This window comes from Lissotriton helveticus, chromosome 9, assembly GCF_964261635.1.
Source record: "Lissotriton helveticus chromosome 9, aLisHel1.1, whole genome shotgun sequence".
NCBI classification, from domain to species: Eukaryota; Metazoa; Chordata; class Amphibia; order Caudata; family Salamandridae; genus Lissotriton; species Lissotriton helveticus.
The window spans coordinates 262,418,774-262,441,944 of record NC_136070.1 but is presented as its reverse complement, the minus strand read 5'-3'; the positions used below and the strand labels follow the sequence as shown (position 1 = coordinate 262,441,944).

The 23,171-nt window shown below is 46.4% G+C and overlaps 1 protein-coding gene across 1 annotated transcript in view; it reads left to right on the top strand.

Moving 5' to 3' along the window:
• Positions 1 to 1,011: 1,011 nt before the first annotated feature.
• TGFB3 (transforming growth factor beta 3) overlaps positions 1,012 to 23,171 on the top strand; it is a 130,087-nt gene continuing 107,927 nt past the window's right edge. Inside the window, exon 1 of the mRNA XM_078659936.1 lies at positions 1,012 to 3,719. Within this exon, the coding sequence (XP_078516062.1) occupies positions 3,305 to 3,719 (415 nt within the window). The 5' untranslated portion in view covers positions 1,012 to 3,304. The remainder of the gene's footprint in view (positions 3,720 to 23,171) is intronic.

Genomic DNA, 23,171 nt, shown 5'->3' with positions numbered 1-23,171 from the left:
GGGACCAGAGGGAGACTATGGAGACCAGATGGAGGCTTAGGGAACAAGAGGGAGACTTTGGGGCCCAGGTGGAGGCTGTAGGGACCAGAGGAAGACTATGGAGACCAGATGGGGGCTGTAGGGATCAGGGGGAGACTATGGAGACCCGATGGAAGCTGTAGGGATCAGGGGGAGACTATGGAGACCAGATGGAGGCTGTAGGGACCAGGGGGAGACTATGGAGACCCGATGGAGGCTGTAGGGACCAGGGGGAGACTATGGAGACCAGATGGAGGCTTAGGGAACAAGAGGGAGACTTTGGGGCCCAGGTGGAGGCTGTAGGGACCAGAGGAAGACTATGGAGACCAGATGGAGGCTTTAGGGACCAGGGGGAGACTATGGAGACCAGGTGGATGGTTAGGGCTAGAGGGAGACTTTGGGGCCCAGGTGGAGGCTGTGGGGCCAGAGCGAGACTATGGAGACCACATGAGGGGTGTAGGGACCAGGGGGAGACTATGGAGACCAGATGGAGATTAGGGACCAGGGGGAGACTATGGAGGCCAGATGGAGGCTGCGGGGACAAGGGGCAGACTATGGAGATCAGAGAGGGATAATGTGGGGATCAAGAGAGATGATGACGGTCAGAGTGAGACCATGGAGGTGAAAGGGGGGCCGTGGGGGTCGGCGTGAGCCTTTGAGGTGCAGAGAGAGATTGTGTAGGCTGAAGCCTCAGGAATCAGACAGAATATTTCGCGTTCGCTGGGACCTTCGAGCTTAGAGAAAGATTGTGGTGTCCAGAAGCCAGAAGGGTTTGTTCAAAAGCCAAAAATACAAAGGTATTCGCGAGTAAAGCGGAAAAACACTCAGATATGTGAGCTAAGGGCTTTTTTCCCGCTGCCTGCTTAAGACATTAAAATTTGGTGAAATAATGCAGAAAAGGCTGGTCTCCGGCTAGCCCCCCTCCCTCCCCCCTCCCCCGGGCAACGTCATGGCAGAGGGTATAAAGTTTCACAGAGTAGGAACAGAGGAGCCAGTCAAGCTAGAAGCGAGTGAGCGAGGCAGGGTTGAAGGAAGAAAGAGCGGGAGGAGGGGGGAGAGAGCGCGCGAACGAGAGAGCAGCGAAGGAAGAGGGGGCGAGACGACGCAGGAGACAGAGTGACAGCAGCGGGTGGAGAGAGAGAGAAGGAGAGCAGGACGAGAACGGGAAAGAGAGCCAAGGAGAGACAGCGGCGAGGTGAGGGGAGAAAGAGAGAGAGGGGAAGCAGGGAGGGAGACAGACAAAGAGGGGGAGAGACAGAAGGATAGGGGCACGGACAACGACGGAGAGGGCAAAAGAGACGGAGGGCAGCACGACAGAGGCACGAGAGAGCGCCGAGGGAGCTCTGCAGGAGTGAGAGAGCAGCCTCGGAGGGGTCTGTGTTGTGTACTTTTTCTCTGCCGTATTTTACCTCAAAGAACCGAGAGACGCACTATCCCTCCTTGGAAAGTACCAACAGCCCGGGAACAGGCATCAGGGAAAGAAAGACAGCACGGGGGACACTCCTCACGTCGGCAGGGAACCCCGTCACCCCAGAGGATCTGTCCAAGGTCCCCAAGCAACTCACTGGGGAACTCCAAGGTTAACACGACTAATCAATTTCACAGAAGAGCATTGGAAAACACTAAGAAGGAACCCAAGACCAGGGAGTCAACATGAAAACCACCAAACCCCCAACATAACGGAGGTAGTCCAAGACCACCAAGGAACCAACAAGATTCCCTGAGCAACCCTAAATCCTCACAGTCACCACAGGACCATCAGAACGCTCCCAATCCCACAATCACTTCGAGTCATCGAGTAACCCCAGTCTGAGTACACATCCCAGGACAACTGAGTAACCCCAATCCCAGCGAGCCATCCCAAAACTACAAGAAACATCACAACCAGATCGCAACCCTAAGAACACTTTGAAACTGCAAGGCAACTGAGCTATTCCAACAAAGAACCGCTCGACCACCAAACAATCCCAGATACAGCCAGAGCTCCTTCTTGCCCAGTATTTCTAAAGAATTCCAAACACACTTGATCAATCCTATAAGCGAGTCTACGAGAAACCTAACAGCACAAGCCAAGACCACCAGGGAATTCCAAATCCAGCAAGAAAATGTAAGACTACTAAGGCGCCCCAAATCCCCTAGTATCCTCAAAACCACTTTTAAACCTCCTGGACCAGAGGAACCTCTGTGATCACCAAAAAATCAAGGTCCAAGGAAGACCACGTGGGTCACTGAGAAACACCCACACCCTTCAGGTCATCCAGGAACTGCATTCCACTGAGGATTATCCTGGGGGCCAGAGAAAGCCTACTGGGTGATTTGAAATAACTTCCAGACCAGCACTGGGTCATTCATACCTCTGAGGGATTGCAATAGTCACCAAAGACTACTGGGTTAATGGGAAATCTCCATTCGCCAAACACACCCCACTGAAAGGAAGGGCCTGCGAGATCTGCAGCCACCACTTGCTGGATTATCTGTGGGTGCATGTCACACCACCTCATGGAGCTGGAGACGAACAACACTGCTTGTAAGGGGCAATAATGACAAAAGCAACTTGCACGATGCCTGGTTCTGGGTGGCCCCAACCTGGCTCTATGCCAGAGAGGTGCAGGCAAAATCCCACAAGTCATTGCTGGTGAAACAGAGGGCCTGTGTGGCTTCCTTACATCCAGCCTACTCTCTGCATCTTTGCTACAGGTCTAGACAAGGGTACCGGAGCCCCGGCAGCAGCACTGTCTCGGATTCACCCAAGATAGGTCTGGATGCTGTCGTCCCACTGAGCGTGAGCCCAGGGAGAGTCTCACAGAAAGTCTTTTTCTCCGATAGCATCTGCATCAATTGGCCTTCATCAGCCATGGCCCCATGTTCCGAATGAAAGGGCAGGAATATTGAGCCGGCACCGTTTTCTTTGCTTGAAGACCCCTTTGCACCCAGAGATGGTCAGTCCTCCCAGGAAGGGTCTGCTTTGCTAGCAGCCCTCCATGCACCTCCTGGCAGGACACCCTTCCCCACAGGTTCCCAGCTGCTTGGGCTCCACAGAGCCTGCAGCAGCCCCCCCTGGCTGTTGGGCACCACTCATCCTCCTAGGACCACAGCATTCTTGGAGGCCTCCGACTCTGCACCCCCAGTGCCTGGTCACTAGGCACCAGCTATCCCACTAGAAGCTCCACACACCTGGAGGTCATCAACCCTACTCCTGCTCTGATTGGCTGTTGCTGCACCAGTCCTGCTCTGATCCTAACACTCCTGGGGGACTTTAATTCTCCACCTGCCCCCAGCTCCACCAATGAGGATGCCCTGGGACTGCGTGCCACTCTGCATCCTAAAACACTGGCAAACCTCACCCAAGAAGATGCCCTGGCACCGAGCCCTGCTTGCCCTGGTGCTTCTCGACATGCTCGGGCGATGCTGCGCCCTCTCCACCTGCACCACCATGGACCTCGAGCAGATCAAGCGGAAGCGGGTGGAGGCCATCCGAGGGCAGATCCTGAGCAAACTGCGGCTGACCAGCCCGCCGGAGGCCCTGGAGGACACGCAGGTGCCCCCGCACGTGCTGGCGCTCTACAACAGCACCCGAGACCTCCTGGACGAGGTGGAGGCCGACGAGGAGCGCCACTGTGCGGCCCAGCACACCTCCGAGAGCGACTACTATGCCAAGGAGGTCTACAAGTTCGACGTGATCCAGAGCCATTCCGAGCACAGTAAGACTCTTCCTCATATCCTCGCCAGCTTCCCTTCTTTCTTCTCGCCTTCTTCCCTTCTTTCTTCTCGCCTTCTTCCCTTCTTTCTTCTCGCCTTCTTCCTTTCTTTCATTTTTCCTTATCTCCTCTTTCTTATTTGACTTTTCTTTCTTTTCCCTTCACTTATTTTTTCTTCCCCTTTCACTTTTCTCTTGTTTTTCTTTTCACCTCTTTTCCTTATTTCTTAATTACACCATTTTCTCATCCTTCTTTCTTCTTCTCCCTCTTTATTCTATTTCCTCTTTCCCACATCTTCTTTTCCCTTCTTTTCCACCTCTTCCATCCTTTTATTAATTTTCTTTCCTTCTTTCTTCCGTCCTAAATTCATATGTTCCTAATTTCTTTGTTTCTTTCTTCTCTATGCCTAATTCATTTTCTTTCCATTCTTTCACATGTTTCTTCCTAAATCGTTTTCTTATTTTCATGTGTCTTTATTTTTCTTTCCATTTTGCTTCCTTCTGATTTGGCGTTACTTTGTTGTCTTGCCTCCTTTCTTCTTTCATTCCATATTTCATTGTCTTTCTTCTTTACAGCTTCTCATTCTCCCCTCCTTCTTTCTTTCCTTTGTTTTTCCTTTCCTTTTTTTACCAATGTACTTTTTTCTTTCTTCACTTACTTCTTCCTTCCGGATTCACTTTGCTCATTCTTTCTGCATTTCTCTCCTCCTTTGCTTTCCTTTACATTATTTTCACCAAATACCTCAATGTAGAGTGCACAAAGGGAGGCTGGAAGCAAGAGCTGTTATCTCTTCCTTGATAGTTTTTGCAATACCCAGACATAAATACGCTTTCGAGAGGCTGGCTAATACGAAGCTAGATAAGTAACATAACTTGTAATTTGGAAAAGTATACCAGCAATAATCAATAGCATTGACATGTTTTTTCCTACAGCACCAACCTAGCTCCAAGGAGTAGCAGATAGCTTTACAGAGAGGGTTTCCTAGGAATGCACATTTGCTCTCTCTTATGATAACTTTTATTACCTTACAGGGGGCTTACAGGTCATCTATTGCTCATCATTGGTTGGCTTCATTGTGACTCTCATTTGCGTGCTTCTTATTCGTCAGCTTCTAAGGGCTTCCTTCCTCTTCCTGTGTTTGTCCCTCCCCTGGAGCATGGACACATTCATTACCTGTGTCCTTCCACTACTCACTTTTTCAGGTTACTTTTTCTTTTTGTTTAAGTACTCTGCGAGAGTGTGTGTTTTTCAGCTGTCTCCTTGATGTACTTCACCCCCTCCATTTTCTTTCATTAGTCCTACCCGTGTCCATGCGCTTGCCTCTCTGCTCAACCCACCATTGTCAGTGTGCTTACCCTCAGCCATTCCCCAGGGGCGTAGCTTGGCAAGTAAGATTTAGGAGGAGTAAGCTTCAGATTTCCCGACAATTACGCGGTTATAAAATGTTAAAAATTGTAGGAGCAGCAGGACACGAGGAGGGGCTTTAAAAGGCAGTGGAAAGACAGAGGAATGCGGATGTTAGGGGTACTTAAAACACAATAGTTTTCAAACTACAAAGTTTTAAGGTAGAGAGAAGAGGGAGTGTGTGTTTTTGTCAGTGTGGACATGTAACAATCCAGGGTGAAATCTGACAGACACCTCACCATACCCGACTGAAAGCACCTATACCCAACTATTTACTACAGAATACATTTTGTAGATGTGGGGTGTAACACACCAAATACTCTCCCTAAAGCTACGCCGCTGCCTTTCCCGACCATCCTATGTTGACAGTGTCCATATGGCTGAATCCAGCCCCTCCCGAACACCCGCTGTAGTCTGTGTGGTTGCACTGCTCTACTCCCACCCACTTTCCGCTGTCCACGTGGTTGCCCTACCCCTCCCATCCACTCTCCGTTGTCCGTGTGCTTGCCCCCGCATCCTCACCTACTCTCAGTTGTCTGTGTGCTTGCCCTTGTCCATTGCACCCATTCTCCATTGTCCATGTACTCGCCCCAGCCCGTCCCGCTGACCATCCATTGTCTGTCTGCTTGCCCTTAGCACCTACCACTCACCCTCCATTGTCCGTCTGCTTACATCCACCCTCTGATGTCTGCCTGCTTGTCGCCAACCCCTCCAGTCTGCCACTGTTGCCTCTGTGTGCATCCATCCCCTCTCGCATATCCTTCTCTTCCTCCCTCCCTTCATGTTGCCTCAGGGGAGCACTCCGCTAAAAGAAATAAAGTGCTATGACGTGACCAGCACTAATGCATGGCTACAAAACACTGGCAAAGCCAATAGCACTCGTGGTCTTGGAGAGACCTATTGGCTTTGCCAATGCTTGTTTATGATAGGAGTGGCAGCTGAAGCACAAAGGGCTCTACATAAAAGATGACATTTCCTACTTTGTAATGTGTCTGGTGGCGATAGAACTCCGGAGTCTGAGCACACCAGTACATTGTGAGTGGGTATTTGCACTTGGGGTTCAGAGAGTTAAGCGCCTGGATCTAGTGTCACTGTCGCATTGGCGCTAACATTACAAATACTTTTCATAGAACAGTATTCTGTGGGAGCATTACAGAAGCTATGTTGCATCTGGCTATATGGTGTACCCGAGCTCTGTGTAATCTCTTCTGGTGTTTGCTTGTGTTTGTTGTTTTTTAGTGGTTGTTTTTGTTAGAATCTCTGTTAGCCGATTGTAAGCATATCTTTGGAGCGCTGGATCTTTGTGATAGATCATTTATTGTTAAGTAGCAGTTAAATAGAGCACAATTTAATAGGTTCTCATTAATATGTTCTGGTTCATTGTGGGCTGTGGGAACAATGCAATCAATGAAAACTTTACATCAGCTGATGATCTTTAAGATAGGACACACCATTGAATAACATTGGATGTCCCCTGTAATGTGAACCTACAATGTATGCACTATTGTCTACTTACTGAATGACTTGCCAACATATTAAACAGGACAATTAATAAAACTAAAGGCTGCTGCGAGGTTTATATGGCTGCAATTGATAACTATCTCTTACACAAATTCACTATGTTTGTGTGTGGAAAAGATACTTGTGATTTGCAAAAGGTAAATATTATTTTAATGTTGTTTACACATCTCCTTGTGTGATATCTATTTTGCTTATTGTTCTGTATAGCGCGTTCACAGAGGGAAAACCCATTCAGAGCACTGATAAGACATAGCATGAACCGAAGCTCTGAGATCCCCAATAGAAAATGCACTGGGGTGCAAAGGCACCCCTTTTAATTCGTCAATTAACATGCATTTAACATGGCTGCTCAATTCCAAAATAAGATGTTAGCATAGTGGTGGATAGCTTCTTATATCCGCATTTGCATTTCTTAAATCATGCTTTATTGCATGGCAGTTATAATTACATGATATATATATATGCACGCATCATGTTCGATATATTTTGATTGATTAGAACCGGAACTGTTTTGCAGCGACAGATAAGGTAGACTCGGCTGTGTGGTTATGAATGTGCACATGCACTGCATACTTATACTAAACATGTTCATATAATACATATACAGAAAGGTTTTCCTTTTGCCTTGCCTGGAAATAGGTCAATTGGTGAAGGCGATGATAGAGTTGTGACATGTATTTCTGACAACAAGGAGCATTTCACATGGCTGATCATCAACACTTGAAGCATCATCTTCCATCAATTGTGCTCCACAGCACATCACCAGCATAGTTGTAAGGATATTGTGCCATCCTTCCACCTTCAAGGGAGGGCTGTGTGGGAGTCCAGCACAACAGTAGGTGGAATCAGGGAGAGAGCACCAACTCCATGCAGGTGGCAGATGGGCCTGGGGGGGGCCCATGGCAGGTGATACACCCCAAACCACAACCTGGAACCACAAGGGTGGCAGAAGGAGTGGCGAGCATGAGAGCGGGTCAGGGAGGCTTCAGACTGCAGGGGGAAGGTTCATGTAGAGTAACTTTTGTTATATGTATTTATTTAGAGTTTTGATCGTGATGTGTTTCTCCTTCTGGTTACTTCAGAGGGCTAGTTTCTGTGTACTTGCGCCTCATGTCAACTTTGTCTCTTCTGTGATTAGTGGCTGCACCACATTTGCATTGTTTGTGCCCACAAATTCAAGAAGTAATCAGGGTTAGACGTCATTAACAGACCTGCCACTGAACATACACCGATCCGGGTGGAGTGCCAGGCCCTCGAAGATCAAACAGCTGTACAGTCAATAAAATAAAGCGTGCCAGTTACTGTAGGGCACGTGGTTTTTGACAATGCTATATAAACACTGGACACTTATGGTTTCTTCAAATAAATTAATCTTTCTGGCAGTGATCTAGCTCAGTGAGTTAATTTCCCTGCTCAGAGCTTTGTGTGCAACTGGAAAGCTGAAGCGTTGAATTCCACTAGAGTAGATCTAGGCTTTTATCCTTCCACGGCTGATAAATTAAGGAGCATCGGATTGGACGACAGAAAACGTTAATTAATAATCCATGCTTTCACTAGTGTGGTGTGGGGGGGGGGTATGGTTTCCATCCTTAGTAAACCTACCTCTTGGCCAGCAAGCTGGCAGGGCATCTTTTTCTTACAGCCAGTCAAATTCAGAGGTGGTGCAAACTTTAAGTCCTAAAGTAAATGTGATTGGATTTATATAGCACTTACTAACTACCCCATACGATACATTGACACGCTTTAATGGCAAGTAGCATGCTACTCCAGAACACAGGGTTAGTGGTTAATTTTATGGTTATTGTTGGTTATTGCGATTAGTCGTGCTCTCGTGAAAACATTGCATGCAGTTAATCCAGTTACTTTATGATAGCTAATATAATATCAGTTAGGTGTGATCATTACTGGGGACTGTGTGGTTTCAGGTGAATGGTTGGTGAGATAGATAGGCTGCTGGACATTAGTTAACCTAACATTACAGGACTAGAGTTTTAAAGAGGAGAGGTTGTGATCTATGAAATAAGGTATCAGTCAATTGCAGATGTACAGGAAGAAGGATTGAGGCAGACAAGCATGCGATTGAGAGGAGGCTGTACTCTGAAATTGAAGGCATGCAGAGGATGAAAGGTAAGGAGAGGGTCATTCTGAAGAAAAATGGAGAGGAATCGAGCAGGAGTAAGTCAAGGGCAATTGTTTATGCAGGGGTTAAGGAGTAAAGTGGGAGACCTCTTTCTGAGTTAGCCAGCATTCAGAGAATGTAAGCTTTAGAAAGAAACAACATTATAGATATTGCTCTATAATGCTTAAACAACTGATTCCGAGTATACACATCATTTAATCATTAAAAGCCTTAGTCTGTGCCCCAAGACTAGGACAGCCCTTTTAAAAATAGTATGGAATATCCCAGCCTTGGTACAGGGTCTGTAAGCAGCAGAAAGGAAGTTGGCACAGATAAAAAGAAAAGGTCTCTTTTAAAGATCTTCAGGCTTATTTACAAGTACTTGTGCCGCCTGTGTGTCACTTTTAATATGGAAAAAGTGACACACCGGCGGCACAAGGGGGTTGTAAATAAGCCCCCTTTTGTAAATTATAGGTTTTTTTTCACCCACTCACAAAAAAAGGAGTTCTTTGGCTGAGAGCGTCTTGCCAGTGCACAGTCCGATTTATACATTGGTGTCACCACCTAATCCCATCCAAGTTTGTGTTGTGTGTGTTTGTGGCTTTTGTAGTATATGCATTGTACTTATAAGCGAGGCAGAGTGAGGACGGCCTGTGGGTTTCATTTTAGAAGTCCGGGGCCTGATCCTGTGCACAAGCTGGGGGTGATGTTGTTTTCCCAGACTGTGGAAGTGCACCAGGAAGCAGGACAGAGGAGACCTAGACAGTATCTAAGGACAAACGAAACAAGGCTCCTAAAGATTTTTTTTTATTAGGTCCTTCCTGTAGCAGTGCCAATTGGTAATTGATGTGGATGAAGGGGCTGCAGCCTGTTGCTCAGAGTGAGAAGGATCTTTTAGGTAAAACCATCCTTTTGTCTATCTCCCGATTAATGTCTTTGTGGCTGTTCATAGCCAGGTGCAGATAGTTCAAACCTCTTTGTGCCTCTTTTGTGGGTGCCCCAAGCTGGAGACTACCCTGCTGTGTAGGTAGTAAGTGGTAAAAGACCAGTCCCTGGTTCTACATCTTGGCACCACTCTAACCTTGACGAGTGGCATCTCTCTAAACTTAAGTAGTGGTAAAACAGGTTCATTACATACATCCTGCCCTTCAATAAAGCTCCCATCCCAAGTAATGTGAACTCTTGGTACCACATGGCTTTCAGTTGTAATACCACTCTGCACGAATGCAAGTGTTACAGGGTATGATATTACTGGGACGTAGTACCGCGCCTGGTAATACTACACCTGGTATTTCCGTCTGCTTATCCATTCACAATTTCCATCTGCAGATAGCAGGTGAAATATATGTGTGGAAGAGAGCCTGGCATTTGGGAAAAACGTGCAATAAAGGGCCCAGTGGCATTGAGTCCCATATGTTATTCCTCAATCCAGGCCTCATAGTTAAAGTTGCCAATAAATACCCCCTTTAATGGAACTTCCAGGCCCGTATTATTACCACTCCATATACCTGCCAGCTGGTAAAGAGGGCCTAAGATGGCTGTTGTGTTCCTTTCCAGGCAAGGAGCTTCCGCTGATGGAGATGAAGGTTTAAATAGCCTTTTGCCCGAGATGGAATCACTAGCAGCCTGTGACTGAGCCTGACCTGGCTTGGCCGTCTGTCAGTTGGCTGGCAAGATGGTAAAGTCAGTTAAGCATGTGCTCCTGATGTCAATGGAAAGGACAAAGACAAGCAGCTGTTGGTACACGCACACATTTTTGCTTTCCCGTCAAAAATTCCTGTTGGATTTTCTTCAAATTAGGCTGTATTTGAGTGGTCCCTGGACTAAGCAGCCACCTGGCCACTAACTTTGGTACTTCTCAGGGGCACCTTTGGTGTCTCTTGGGCAGGAGGAATCACAAAAGTGCTTCTTCACCATTTGACTTTGAAGAGACACCTTCCCTGCTCCTACCAGCAATTCTAGATTTTGGGGTACAGTGTGGCTTCTGGCTCCCCAGTTTAAGCCTAGTGACCCCCTTGCCATGCTGAGGGGTGTGTGTGTTATTAAATGGAAGGTGGCTTCTGCCACAGAATAATAGGGCGAGCACAATCCCATCACTTCCTTCATGGCAGGAATATAAAACATTTCCACCAGATCAGCTTCTTGATATGTGCCTGCTGAGTGCCACATAACATCATTCCATGTTGGGAGCCTGATCTGCCCAGTAACAGCCTGATTTTTCCACAGCTGTATGAGAGGCAGTCCTGGAATCTAGCCACACCCTGACTGGCTGGTGGCCAATACTTTGAACAGTGCATTTATTATGACTGGCAATGGGCAACTGCCCAACTACTTAGACCTGGAAACAAAAACTGCAATCCCTCTCCAGCAAACTGAAGAAATTTACTTTGACAAGACTTGCTTCAATCTGTCCAAGCTCCTTCCTAGACACCTGGAGCCGTGTGCTGCTGGCCTCCCCTAGGAGTCAACGCTTGAAGCTCTTGACCAAGGGTCTGCAGCTCTGCCTGCTGCTGTCCTGGCGTGGGAGCTCCAGCCAGCCCAAGCAGTTCAGCGAAGTAGACCCAAACTGCCCAGACTCACCCCAGATTTCTCACCAACGACAGGAGAGCTGGCCTTATCCTTTCATCAAATACAGGTAAACAATTCCCAGGAGCTGTGAGTCTGCCTGGTGAGCGTGATCCCTGTGCTCCAACATTGGCTGTCTGCGTGCACTCCAGTACTGGCCAGCCTACATCCAGATTTGTATAACCATGAGCCAAGCACCAGCCTTTGGCTTGAGCCCCGGAAGTGTCCCAGAGTCATACTTTGAGTTGTTCCTGCCCGTCTGTGCAGCGATCTAGCACCTGATTGCTACGTCAGGTCACTGGATGTGGAGTTCATGAATAGACTTTGAAGTTCCTTTGTGTGCCCTGTCCTCTTGAGGTCAGCCAGCTCTTTGGTTTTAGATTATGAGTCAGTCTTTATTGTCTCATCTTCAAAAGTGACTGCATTGCTGACCAGAAACATTGACCTATGTTGCTACTGTGAATGTGGCCTCAGATATTCAAGGTCCTCAACCAGAAAACTCCCCTGGTGTTGGCGGTCCATGGGGGCTCTTGCTTTGGGAGTTTGTTTTTGTAAAAAGTTAAACTTAGTAAAAGTTTGACGAGCCATCCGTCATACTTTTACCACTTTGACATGAGCCATCCTGACAATGTTTCCTGCAAATGTTAAGATATGTCTGCATGTCCGGCTGGCATCTCTAAATTTGAGGGAAGGGATGCCCATCGTGGCAATGGAGTAATTTATTCCATTATCCTGATGGATATTACTTTGTCCTCCAAATTCTAAATCCGGCCCTTAATGCATTTTGGTGCGTTTAATTTTGCACTACATATTTTGCTTATATTCTCCATCTCTGCAACCATACTGTCTCTCTTTCATGTGAAAGAGCAAGACACCAAGGGTGATGGTGTATCCACCTATTATAAGGAATAAAATATCCCCTGCTGTACATCAAAAGGGTATTACAAGTCACTCTGGAACTCCATGACCTTATAATGGAATTTAGCCTTCTTTTTTGTTCCTCTATTTGGTCCTTGAACTGCTTGATGACTTTCAATATGTTTATAGTGTATGGAATAGGGGTACTTTATCCTGTATATAACTTTTTGCACTAAGAACATTTCACCGTCCCCATTTTTCATGGCTTACTACTGTTCTATAATTTTAGGGTGTTTCTTAAAGAGTTATGTATTTTCGCTCCATTTCTTATGCACTGTGCTTTGACTGCATGGCCAACTTTCAATCACACAGGACCCTGAGCATGCCAGTTCAGAACACATGCCATCTCTTCTTTCATACTGTTAGGTGGTCTGGGTCTTCATGGAAATACTGCTTCGCCATCTTCGGGGTACCTCCTGTCGCTAGCATTTATGCCCATTGCAGGCCTTTATTTTTGAGGACCCCAGCCAGAAGTAATGCGCATGCGCAATTTGGCCGCTGAGTCACTTGCATGCCAGAACTGTATGGACTGCAGCTCTTAACTGATATCACGAAAGGATGCCACAAGGCAGTTTGAGATATAGTCAAGTTTACTGCCTGCAGGGATGGGCCGCCTGCTCGATCACCAGCCGGACCAACTCTCGCTCTGGAGCTCCAGGCAATAGTCCAATAACAGCATTGTAAGAGCAAATGGAAAGTGCAATTAAGGCCGAACAGCATAGTCATGGAATACCCAGAATAGTCATTGTGCAATTCTTAAGGTAGGCACTACAGTAACTGTGAAGATAACTCTCTCTGCAGTTTCCAATCGCGGCACCCGGGGCCGGCCTTAGGGCAGAGCGACTGGTGCAGCCGCACTGGGCGCTGACTTGTTGAGGGGGCGCTGACCTCAAGGGGGGTGCTATATTTAGTAAATAACTTATGATTGAAGAGATGAGGGGCACTTTTGCCTGGAGAGAATCCAAGGAGGCGGTCATCGGGTGTGGGGGCACCAAAAATGATTGTCACACTGGGCGTCACCAGCGCTAAAGCCGGCCCTGGCTGCGCCCACACCAGGGTTGAATTGGCAAAGCGGGCAGTCCGGTGCCGGCCTTTGGGACGGTGCCAGAGTGTTATCTGTGGGCCTTTTTTCTTGGAGGGAAACCACCCACAATGTCCTACTAGCCACCCAGCCCCTCCATGTCTACCTGCCTAGGCCACTGTCATATGGGGCCGATGTGGGCAGCACGTAGGCACGCAGTGCTGTGCTTACAGGTGGGAATCTGGGACGCGTGAGCACACAGCAGCATCTTTGAGAGGCTTATTTTGTGGCTGTAGTTGGGCCATCTTCACCTTGGCCTACACCCAGTGCAGGCCAAGGTGCACCTTGGCAAATGCACGTTTGCTTTCCTTTTGCAAAAAGACAGCGCCTTGGGAGGGCTAATTTAGATCCTTATCAGCTGCTTGCCTGAATGAAATGCAAATCACTCCAAGCATTGCGATGGCAAAGATTTGGTATTTTGAGTGGAAGTGCAAAGAGTTAACAACTGGGATGGGAAGTGTTTGATTTTAGTTGTAGCTGCATTTACACAGCCCTTAGTACCCCTAAAGAGGTGTTGAAGAGACAGTTATGTAAAACAGGAATTGCATTACACACGATCTGGTATTACTAAAATCTAGATTTTGGAGGCACCATTTTATCATAAAACTATTTGCACGTTTTGCAACATTCTATCTTACACTGTATGTAATGCAACTATAAAATAATGACTTACATATTCACAGTGCTTTCTGTCACCGGCTGTGACCTCGTAGCAGTAAACACAAATCACTATTCTCCACTGTACCAATCACAGTTTAATTCTGTGGCTCTCTGGTAACACACACAACTCTGAAGTGCATTAACTAATAGAGGTTTCATAATGTACTACAGTGCATTTCCCACTGAGTAACAACTTTTTAAATAGATTTTTCATTTACGCTGCCCATTATTTTATAAGTAGATACCTGATGGTTAAAGGCCTAAAAACGAACAGAATATTTTGAGGCTTATTTATGAGAGGCTTGCATCGCCAGAGCATCCCTTTTTTTGATGCTCCAGTGGTGTAAGCGTCTCAACCATACCTACGAGGTGGTGCAAAGTCATCCTGCATGTCTTTGCATTGACTCACAGATATGGAGTAAGACATAGCAGCGCAAGTCACTGCGTTGCCTCACTCTGCGTCAAGGAGGTGTTCCATGGGCTTTGCATGGGTTCCCATGCAACACCCATGGACTTTGATGCTGCTCTATGTTTACAAGATCATGTAAACCTGGGGCAGCTCCAAAAACATACGCCACTACGGTGGACGCTTAACAAGGATAAATGTTTTCATTGCTCCTTGTTTATCCTCTTTCCTTGTGTGCTGCATTCTGCAGCTCACATAGAAAGAAGAAAACGCCTCTTGGGAATGTTTTTGTGAATGAAGGTGTTCCTTTCTGTACAAAAACAATCCTGCCTATGTTGGTGCTAGGCAGCAATTAGTGCGCCAACGCGAGGGAAAAGGACAGGAATTTCATGAATACGGTGCATTCATGCCCTTTCACATTGGCATAGAGCTGCGCAGCAAGACGACTTGTGGTGCTTCCCTACGCCAATTCCTCATAAATATGGCCCTTTGTTTTTAGCTATACCTTTGACTACACCCCCACGCTCACTGACCTGTGGTTTGCTAAACACTGTTTAATGTTATTCCCCACCGTAAAAATGATTTGCTGTGGGAATTGGAAGCGTTTAAAGTTGTCGATGGTAGTCGATGATGAGGAGTACCAGGTTCTAGAATTTTTTTTTGTCAGATGGGGGTCCTTACGCCTAAAAAAGTTTGACATGGGGGTCTTGGCATCAAAAAGTTTGAAGATCTCTGCCCTAGGGTGACCAGACCTTGAGGACTAAAAACCAGGACATATTTAGCACAGTGAACTATGGAGTAGCATCAAGGAGCTGCCCACAAATTGCAAGACAGAAAGAGAACCGTGTTATTACTTTTCTCAACCTTTCTTTATTTTAATGTCGTCTAAAAGGCTTCTTTGGATAATAAAGTCTTATTAGCGGTGGAAATAGGTTATTATACACTACGGGTAATATTATTAACAACCAATGGCAAAACCAATAGGTCTAGGCTATGTCAATTTTTGGCTTTGTCAATGTTTGTGTCATATTGTGCAGCATCACAACTGCTGTGCTGCGTGCCTGAAATTGGCAAAACAAAAGCACTGTGTCCTCGTCGTAGTGCTTTTTTGTGTTATTGTGAGTGGGTTTGGGCAAGCCGTGACAAGGGAGTGGGGAGGAAAGCAACAACAACAAGAGGGCCGAGGGAGGTTTTGAGTAAAGTAATAAGATTGGCTCTATGATGCAGCCAGCACTTGGTGCGTTCTAGTGCATCTTTTTATTGTTATGGCGTGTGGGTAAGGAGGCAACACCGATAATGGAGGGAGGAAGGGAGGGGCAAGCAATAAGATATATAGCTGGTGGTGGCAAGCAACAAGATGGACAGTGGGAGGGTGCAAGAAACAAGACTGATAATATGAGGGGGCAACCAGCAACACGGAGGGAAGATGGGAGGGAGAAGCAATAAGACCTATATCGGGTGGTGCCAAGCAACAAGATGGACAGCGGGAGGGTGCAAGCAACAAGACGGACGGCCGGAGGGGGCAACCAACAACACGGAGGGAAGATAGGAGGGAGAAGCAATAAGACATATAGCTGGTGGTGGCAAGCAACAAGATGGACAGCGGGAGTGTGCAAGCAACAAGACGGATGGCGGGAGGGGGCAACCAGCAACACGGAGGGAAGATGGGAGGGAGAAGCAATAAGACATATATCGGGTGGTGGCAAGCAACAAGATGGACAGCGGGAGGGTGCAAGCAACAAGACGGACGGCCGGAGGGGGCAACCAACAACACGGAGGGAAGATAGGAGGGAGAAGCAATAAGACATATAGCTGGTGGTGGCAAGCAACAAGATGGACAGCGGGAGTGTGCAAGCAACAAGACGGACGGGGGGAAGGGCCAACCAACAACACGGAGGGAAGATGGGAGGGAGAAGCAATAAGACATATAGCGGGTGGTGGCAAGCAACAAGATGGACAGCGGAAGGTGGCAAGCAACAAGATGGACAGCGGGAGGGTGCAGGCAACAAGATGGACGGTGGGAGGGGGCAACCAAGAACACGGAGGGAAGATGGGAGGGAGAAGCAATAAGACATATAGCTGGTGGTGGCAAGCAACAAGATGGACAGCGGGAGTGTGCAAGCAACAAGACGGACGGCGGGAAGGGACAACCAACAACATGGTGGGAGAATGGGAGGGAGAAGCAATAAGATATATAGCGGGTGGTGACAAGCAACAAGAAGGACGTCGGGAGGGGGCAACCAACAACATGGAGGGAAGATGGGAGGGAGAAGCAATAGGACATATAACTGGTGGTGGCATGCAACTATATGGACAGAGGGAATGGGCAAACAACAAGAATGACTGCTGGAGGGGGTGCAACCCACAATACGGAGGCTAGAGGGAACAGGCAACAACACGGAGGGCAGGAGGGAGAGCAAGCAACAATTTGGAGGGCAGGAGGGGCAAACAACAGCACAGTCAGCAGTTGGGGGCCAGCAACAACATGGAGGGTGGAAGCGGACAAGCAACAACACGTAGAGTGAGTAGGGCAAGCAGCAAGACAAACAGTGAGTAGGGGCAAGCAACAACACAGGCAGCTAGAGGAGACAAACCACAACAGCAAGGGGGACAAAAGCACACTAATGCAAGAGAGTGATCAGGGTGGAGAGAAGCACAGGAAGCGGACGGCTTTTAAACACATGCAATAGCAACTATTGCACACAGAGGGAAGATGTGTGTCAAGTCGTTTTCACCATCTTGTGTGTAAGAGCCAACAGGAAGCAGGGAGTTTTCCAATCAGGTCAGAGTCAATCATGTACAAAAGACCTTTGAAGCTATGACATTTCAGCAGGCAGGGAGTTGGAGACTGAAACTGGAAGTATTTCATTGGCACCCTTGCATCCTAAAACGTTCTGCATCAATCTTGTTAACTTCAGCTCAGGGTCCAAGCCCACATTACACTCTCATAATTCCTCCAGGATGTAGAAAACATGCTGATAAGGGAAGTAATATTAGCCAAGCCTGAATCATTGAAGTAATTTTCCCCTTTAGATTGAAAGAGTAAGATGATGCCTGTTTCATTGTTTTCTTCCTAGTGCCTACATAGTGAACTGCTTCTAGGAGTAGGTATGACACAGGTACCCTCATACATTAAAGTCATCATGTGACCCTATTTTTTTTTACATTGAAAATATTTTATTGAGGTTTCTTTGGTAAGATACACAATACATCATACATTTCATTTTGATCATTTTCAACTCTTAGTCTCTTATTAGGTCTCACCTAAATGACAACGTTTTCTAAATACCTCTTGTGGTTCGTACCAAAACTTAAGTGGCCAATGGGCGACCCCGTTGCTTTCAATTGTATGGCTTTTTTGCTTCTTATTCAATGACTTTCCACCCTCTCCTTGTAGTTGTCCCTCTTGTGAAGCATATCTTATTTACCATCCTTTTGATCAGATGACTTTTTTCCTTCCACTGCTCACATTATTGGGAACTTGAGAGCAGTGACAAAAACCTTGGCAAAGCCAATATGTAGAAAAGGCGAGAGCTACTGGCTTTGCCAATGCTTGTTAATTGTTTAATTGCTCAGCTCACTCTAGTAACTCTCATTGCCACTGGAGGATTACTAACAACACTGTAATATTCGCATAAAACCTTCCACCCTGTCAAGAAGTTGATTGCAAAGGAGCAACAGACACCTAGTATGAAAACTTGTAAAGTTGGTGCAAATTCATAGTTATGTTGGTGGCAGCAAACGATCGCCCTTATAGGTAATTATTTTAACATGCTGGCCAAACCCCTTAGAACACACTCCGAACTGCTAAGAATCCATTTCGTATTCTTTAAGACAGATACTTGCCATCGGCGGAGTTATTACAGTATGCAAATATAACCAGGGATGGAAAAAATGTTAAAAGGGTCCCCTCTGGGCAGAGGCAGCCACAAACTTGGATCAGTGCCTCCTTGAAAAGAACCCTGTGATCCTGCTAATCCTGTAGCAAAGCCAAGAGAAGGGGCCATGCTAAGCCAGAAACAATAATACATTTTTTGCCTGAACAGGACCACACTCTTGAGATATTCCCATGCTCTTGCTCTATCTACTCTGTCGAGTTGTGATGTAGTAAGTGTTGGGGTGGGAGGAGGGGAACACATTAAGAGCCACAGGTCATTTAAAATCATTCAAGATGCACCAATTAACCATGATTTGCTGCAGTGTTAAGTGATGTACCATTCAGATTTTATCAAATGTGACCTATCTCACCTCCCTTATAAGAAGTTCTACTTGAACCATAGGGTTCTTTTTAATTGAATTACAATTGTGCTTATAGATTAATGGCCGGCCACTGCCTTTACTCTGTCTCTCTCTAATCCACCGGGGACCTCTGGCGGGGTTAAGCCTTCGAACCTGGCCTGATCCACTCTTGGTAGCCCAAAAGGTTCTCCGGCGAGGCCTTCTTGCTTGCCTCTGTCTGTAAACCACTTAGTGAGAGGGCTGCGAAATCTCAACTGCAGGATGTTAAATCACCAACACATTCCATATTCCTGTCCAACCACCCATTTCACCAAGCAGTTGTCGCAGAAAGGGCACCGCAATGTGGCAGTTATTTAATGACCTAGCTGCAGGCAGACTTTTTAGGTCTCGCCTGGTGTTAGCAGCACGCAAGCGCTGCTCTGCCATGTGAGGACTTCTTGGAATCGATCCGATTCCAGAAGTCATGTCTGAGCTCCACTCATACTTTTCATTGGTGTGCCTCTTTTGGCGTCATTGAATATGCTGAACAGAGTGTAATGATTGTACCGGAGGCTTTGTAGTCCCTCCTGGTTGCCACCCTGCCCACTTTTGGGCCCGCCCCGGGACTGGATCTTTTACTGGCGGCAGAACACAGTGGGTTTTATGATGACTGTTGCCACTTTTTTTTTACCTTTGTTTGCGTGTGGGCTGTGCGTTTACTTGTGGGTGACATTTAATAATGTGCTTTACATGAGTCACAATTATCTTACATTGGAGCGCTTTACATGAGACCCAGTTACGTTACACAAGGACACATTAGATTTTGGTAGGCGCAGGGTACAAAAATAGTCGTGCCGCGCTGTTGGTGTAGTTTGGCACAATACCCGTACCTTTACTACGAACGTCACATGGTTCTTGACCAAATTGGAGCAATTCACCACCACGTCCACCACCACATCTACCACCATGTCCACCACATCCACCATGTCCACCACCACGACCACCACCACGTCCACGACCACCACCACGTCCACCACCACCATGTGCATCACCACCATGTCCACCACCACATCCACCACCACCACAATGTCCACCACCACCACCACAGCATGTCCACCACCACCGCCACGTCCACCACCATCATGTGCACCACCACCATGTCCACCACGTCCACCACCACCACATCATCACCACCAGCACGTCCAACACTACTATGTCCACCACCACCACAACCACCACCACCATATCCACCACCACGTTCACCACCACCACCACCACTTCCACCACTACCACTTCCACCACCACCACATCCACCACGTCCACCACCACGTCCACCATGTCCACCAAAACGTCCACCATGTCCACCATCACTACCACGTCCACCACCACCATTTCCACCACCATGTCCACCACATCCACCACCAAATCCACCACCACTACCAAGTCCACCACCACGTCCATCACCACCGCATCCACCACCACATCCACCACCACCACCATGTCCACCACCACATCCACCACCACATCCACCACGTCCACCACCACCACGTCCACCACCACCACTTCCTTGAGGGAAGTCTATAGACCTTACAGAGCACATTTTAAACCTTGACATCATGTAAATTCAGTCGCTCTCATGATACTTCTTCCATTCAAATCACATAAGAATCAGGCAATGTCTCAGGAGTACCATTCTAGTGCTTGGACATGTGTGTCTCCTTCAGATCAAGCAGCATTTCAATCCTTGCATCATACTTTAGCATCACATGATTGGCACAATATTGAAAGGGAACTGTCATAGCCACTGCAGTTAAACACACAAGATGATGGACGGAATGTTGCACAATGGCAAAAAATTCACCCCCAGTCACAGATCTGGGTTTAATCCATCGTTATTTTGCTCACCAAGCCACAGTTCAGACATGGCCATATGTAAATCAGTCTTGACCCTGTGCCTCATGGGAACAGTCCAGACCGAACTACCAAGCTATGTCTTCCCTGGACCGGAATCAAGCATCCTAGGACCGGTTTCTGGCTATCAGCTGTCTTCAGCCAGGATAGCTTGACTCCAGATGCGTAGTGAGCAAGGGACCCACGTCTGGGCATACCCTTCCCAAATAGGGTGAACAGCAAAACACACAAGATGATGGACGGGAGGTTGCATAATGGCAAAACATTCAACCCTAGTCACAGATCAGGGTTTAATCCATCGTTATTCTGCTCACCAAGCCACCCCAGTTCAGACATGGCCATAATTTGTTTGATAGCCACTGCAGTTGCCACAGATTGTGTCTCAAGGGCCTGGACTCTGTTCTCAACTTTCTCTGCCATTCCTAAGACTTCGCCCCTGATGCCCTCCAGTGTTTTCTTTGCCTTCTTTACCATTGCCTGGATGGTGCTAGCCATGTCCGCCAAATCAGTGTGCAGCTCTGTAAAGGAGCACTACTCACCTTATGTAGCTGACTGCTGGCTTTCTCAGATCTCTTTTGCACTATCATCCCAGAAGTGCATAGTTTGGACTTACACTGGGTGTGTGTCCCTTGTGTTTGGAGAGCTATACCTCTCTAATTACCTCTGTGTTGCAAAACGTGTCCGGAGCTGCTGTTACTTATTCTAGGTTGGCGTGGATGGTATTTTACCAATACAAAGCAATAATACTGTGCCTGGAATTGTAAAATGCCTTTGCCATTTTTATCTGAGTGTGATAGCGCTTGCTAATCCTATGTTTAAAGACTTTGCTAAAACATGCTTTAAGGCTCTGTCACTTTTCTGTCTCAGCCTGGATAGCATTGGCCTTATTCAAGGGGACTCCAACCTTTTCTCTAGTTAGAGCTACTTATGTTCAATGAAAATCATCCTGAGCTACTAATATGATTAGAATTTTTAAACTGACCACATCCGATAAGTTTGAATTTTTGTCCCAAATATTCATGTTTACATTTTCATATACATATATTAATTCAACCAAGCAAATGCTTCGAACTTAGTAGGTCGAGATGCACACAGGTGAGATACTTATGGGTAGCTGGAGAGCTACTGGTAGTTCAAAATGACAAAAAGGTACCCCCTAATTTAGTTTAAAGTCCAAGAAGAGGGGGAAAGAAAAGGCCAAAAACTATGAAAGACCTCTGGCAGACCTATATTTCTTTACAGCATAGCCTGTAGCTTATAAGCGCCCCACAAGAAACAGCTATTTATTTCTATAAAAGAATCATTTAGAAATGACAATTATTTAATGAAAAACATTATTTTTTTATTTTTCATTTACGAAAAGTGAAAGTTAATTTATAACATTGTTAAATTCGCAAATCACAGAAATACATCATGAGAATAATTCAACATAAATTAGCATAAATACATAGATTTGAAATCAAAATCATGTCACTTTTTTTATCAACACCATACCCCAGCAGACTCATACAAAAAGTGCAGCAACCACACTTACTATCATACCAATCATTTAACCTAACATACAAAAATGTGCATTAAAAGTACAATTTTACAACACAAATGGGATCTGACAGTTCAATGTGATGTAAAAACATTCCATCAATTTCAACAGTGTATAAGAATCACTATCATTTCATTGTTATATGAGAAATAACACCATCTGTCTTTTCCCTCTAAATTTGTCTCACTGGCTAAATTCCAAAAGGTCAATGGTCGATGTACGTTTCGGTGGGACAAACATTCTTTTCACCACCTTCATCAGGACCAATATTTAGATTTGTACAGTGAAAATATTAAAAAAATAGGGTATCTGAGCAAACGTATATTCAGTCATAGATAGTGGTACTAATCATCATATGGGCCACTTTAGAAAACCGGAAACTCCTCTTCTTGAGACTCACAATAAGTATATGGGTGCACCCGGGACCATTTATTTCGTGGATGTGCAACCCTCGGTCATTTATTCGAAAAGCGCCAAACGCCAGAGATCATTCAATAGCGCTTACTGTGAAACCAGACCTCCGTATCGTTCTGAAAACGTGTATTTACCGTTACATGTGTGTAAATTACAGCTTCAAAGTAGCAGCATGGCATCAGGAATGCCCGTGATACACAAGGCTTCTAACTTAGTAGGTCGAGATGCACAAAGGTGAGCTACTTATGGGTAGCTGGAGAGCTACTGGTAGCTCACAAGCTACTCGTTGGAGAAACCTGGCTTATTCTTTGCTTAAAAATTCTGCTACAAAAGCAGCACTTGGGTGAGCATATTTAGAGTACTAGTGGTGTGGTAAAGGTGATCCGTAAGAAGCAGCTCTCCGGATAAATACTGTGCAGGGTTACGTGCTTGTGTTTTGCATTACTATCAGGGATACTGGGGATGTGGTACACCGTGAAGCACTGGGGTAGTTTTTACTGTGAGAAGTTTTGGGAAGTGTTACATTGAGAGATTTTGTACAGCTGTAACAAGTGTCACTCATTAGGGATTAGACTAACACAAATCATTCAGTGTCTCGTCTTTTGTTGTCACACAATTCACAGCTTCATGATATGCTCGGCTACACAGTCTCTTAAAATTTACCAGCAATGTAAGCACGAAACAATAACTGTGAGTTA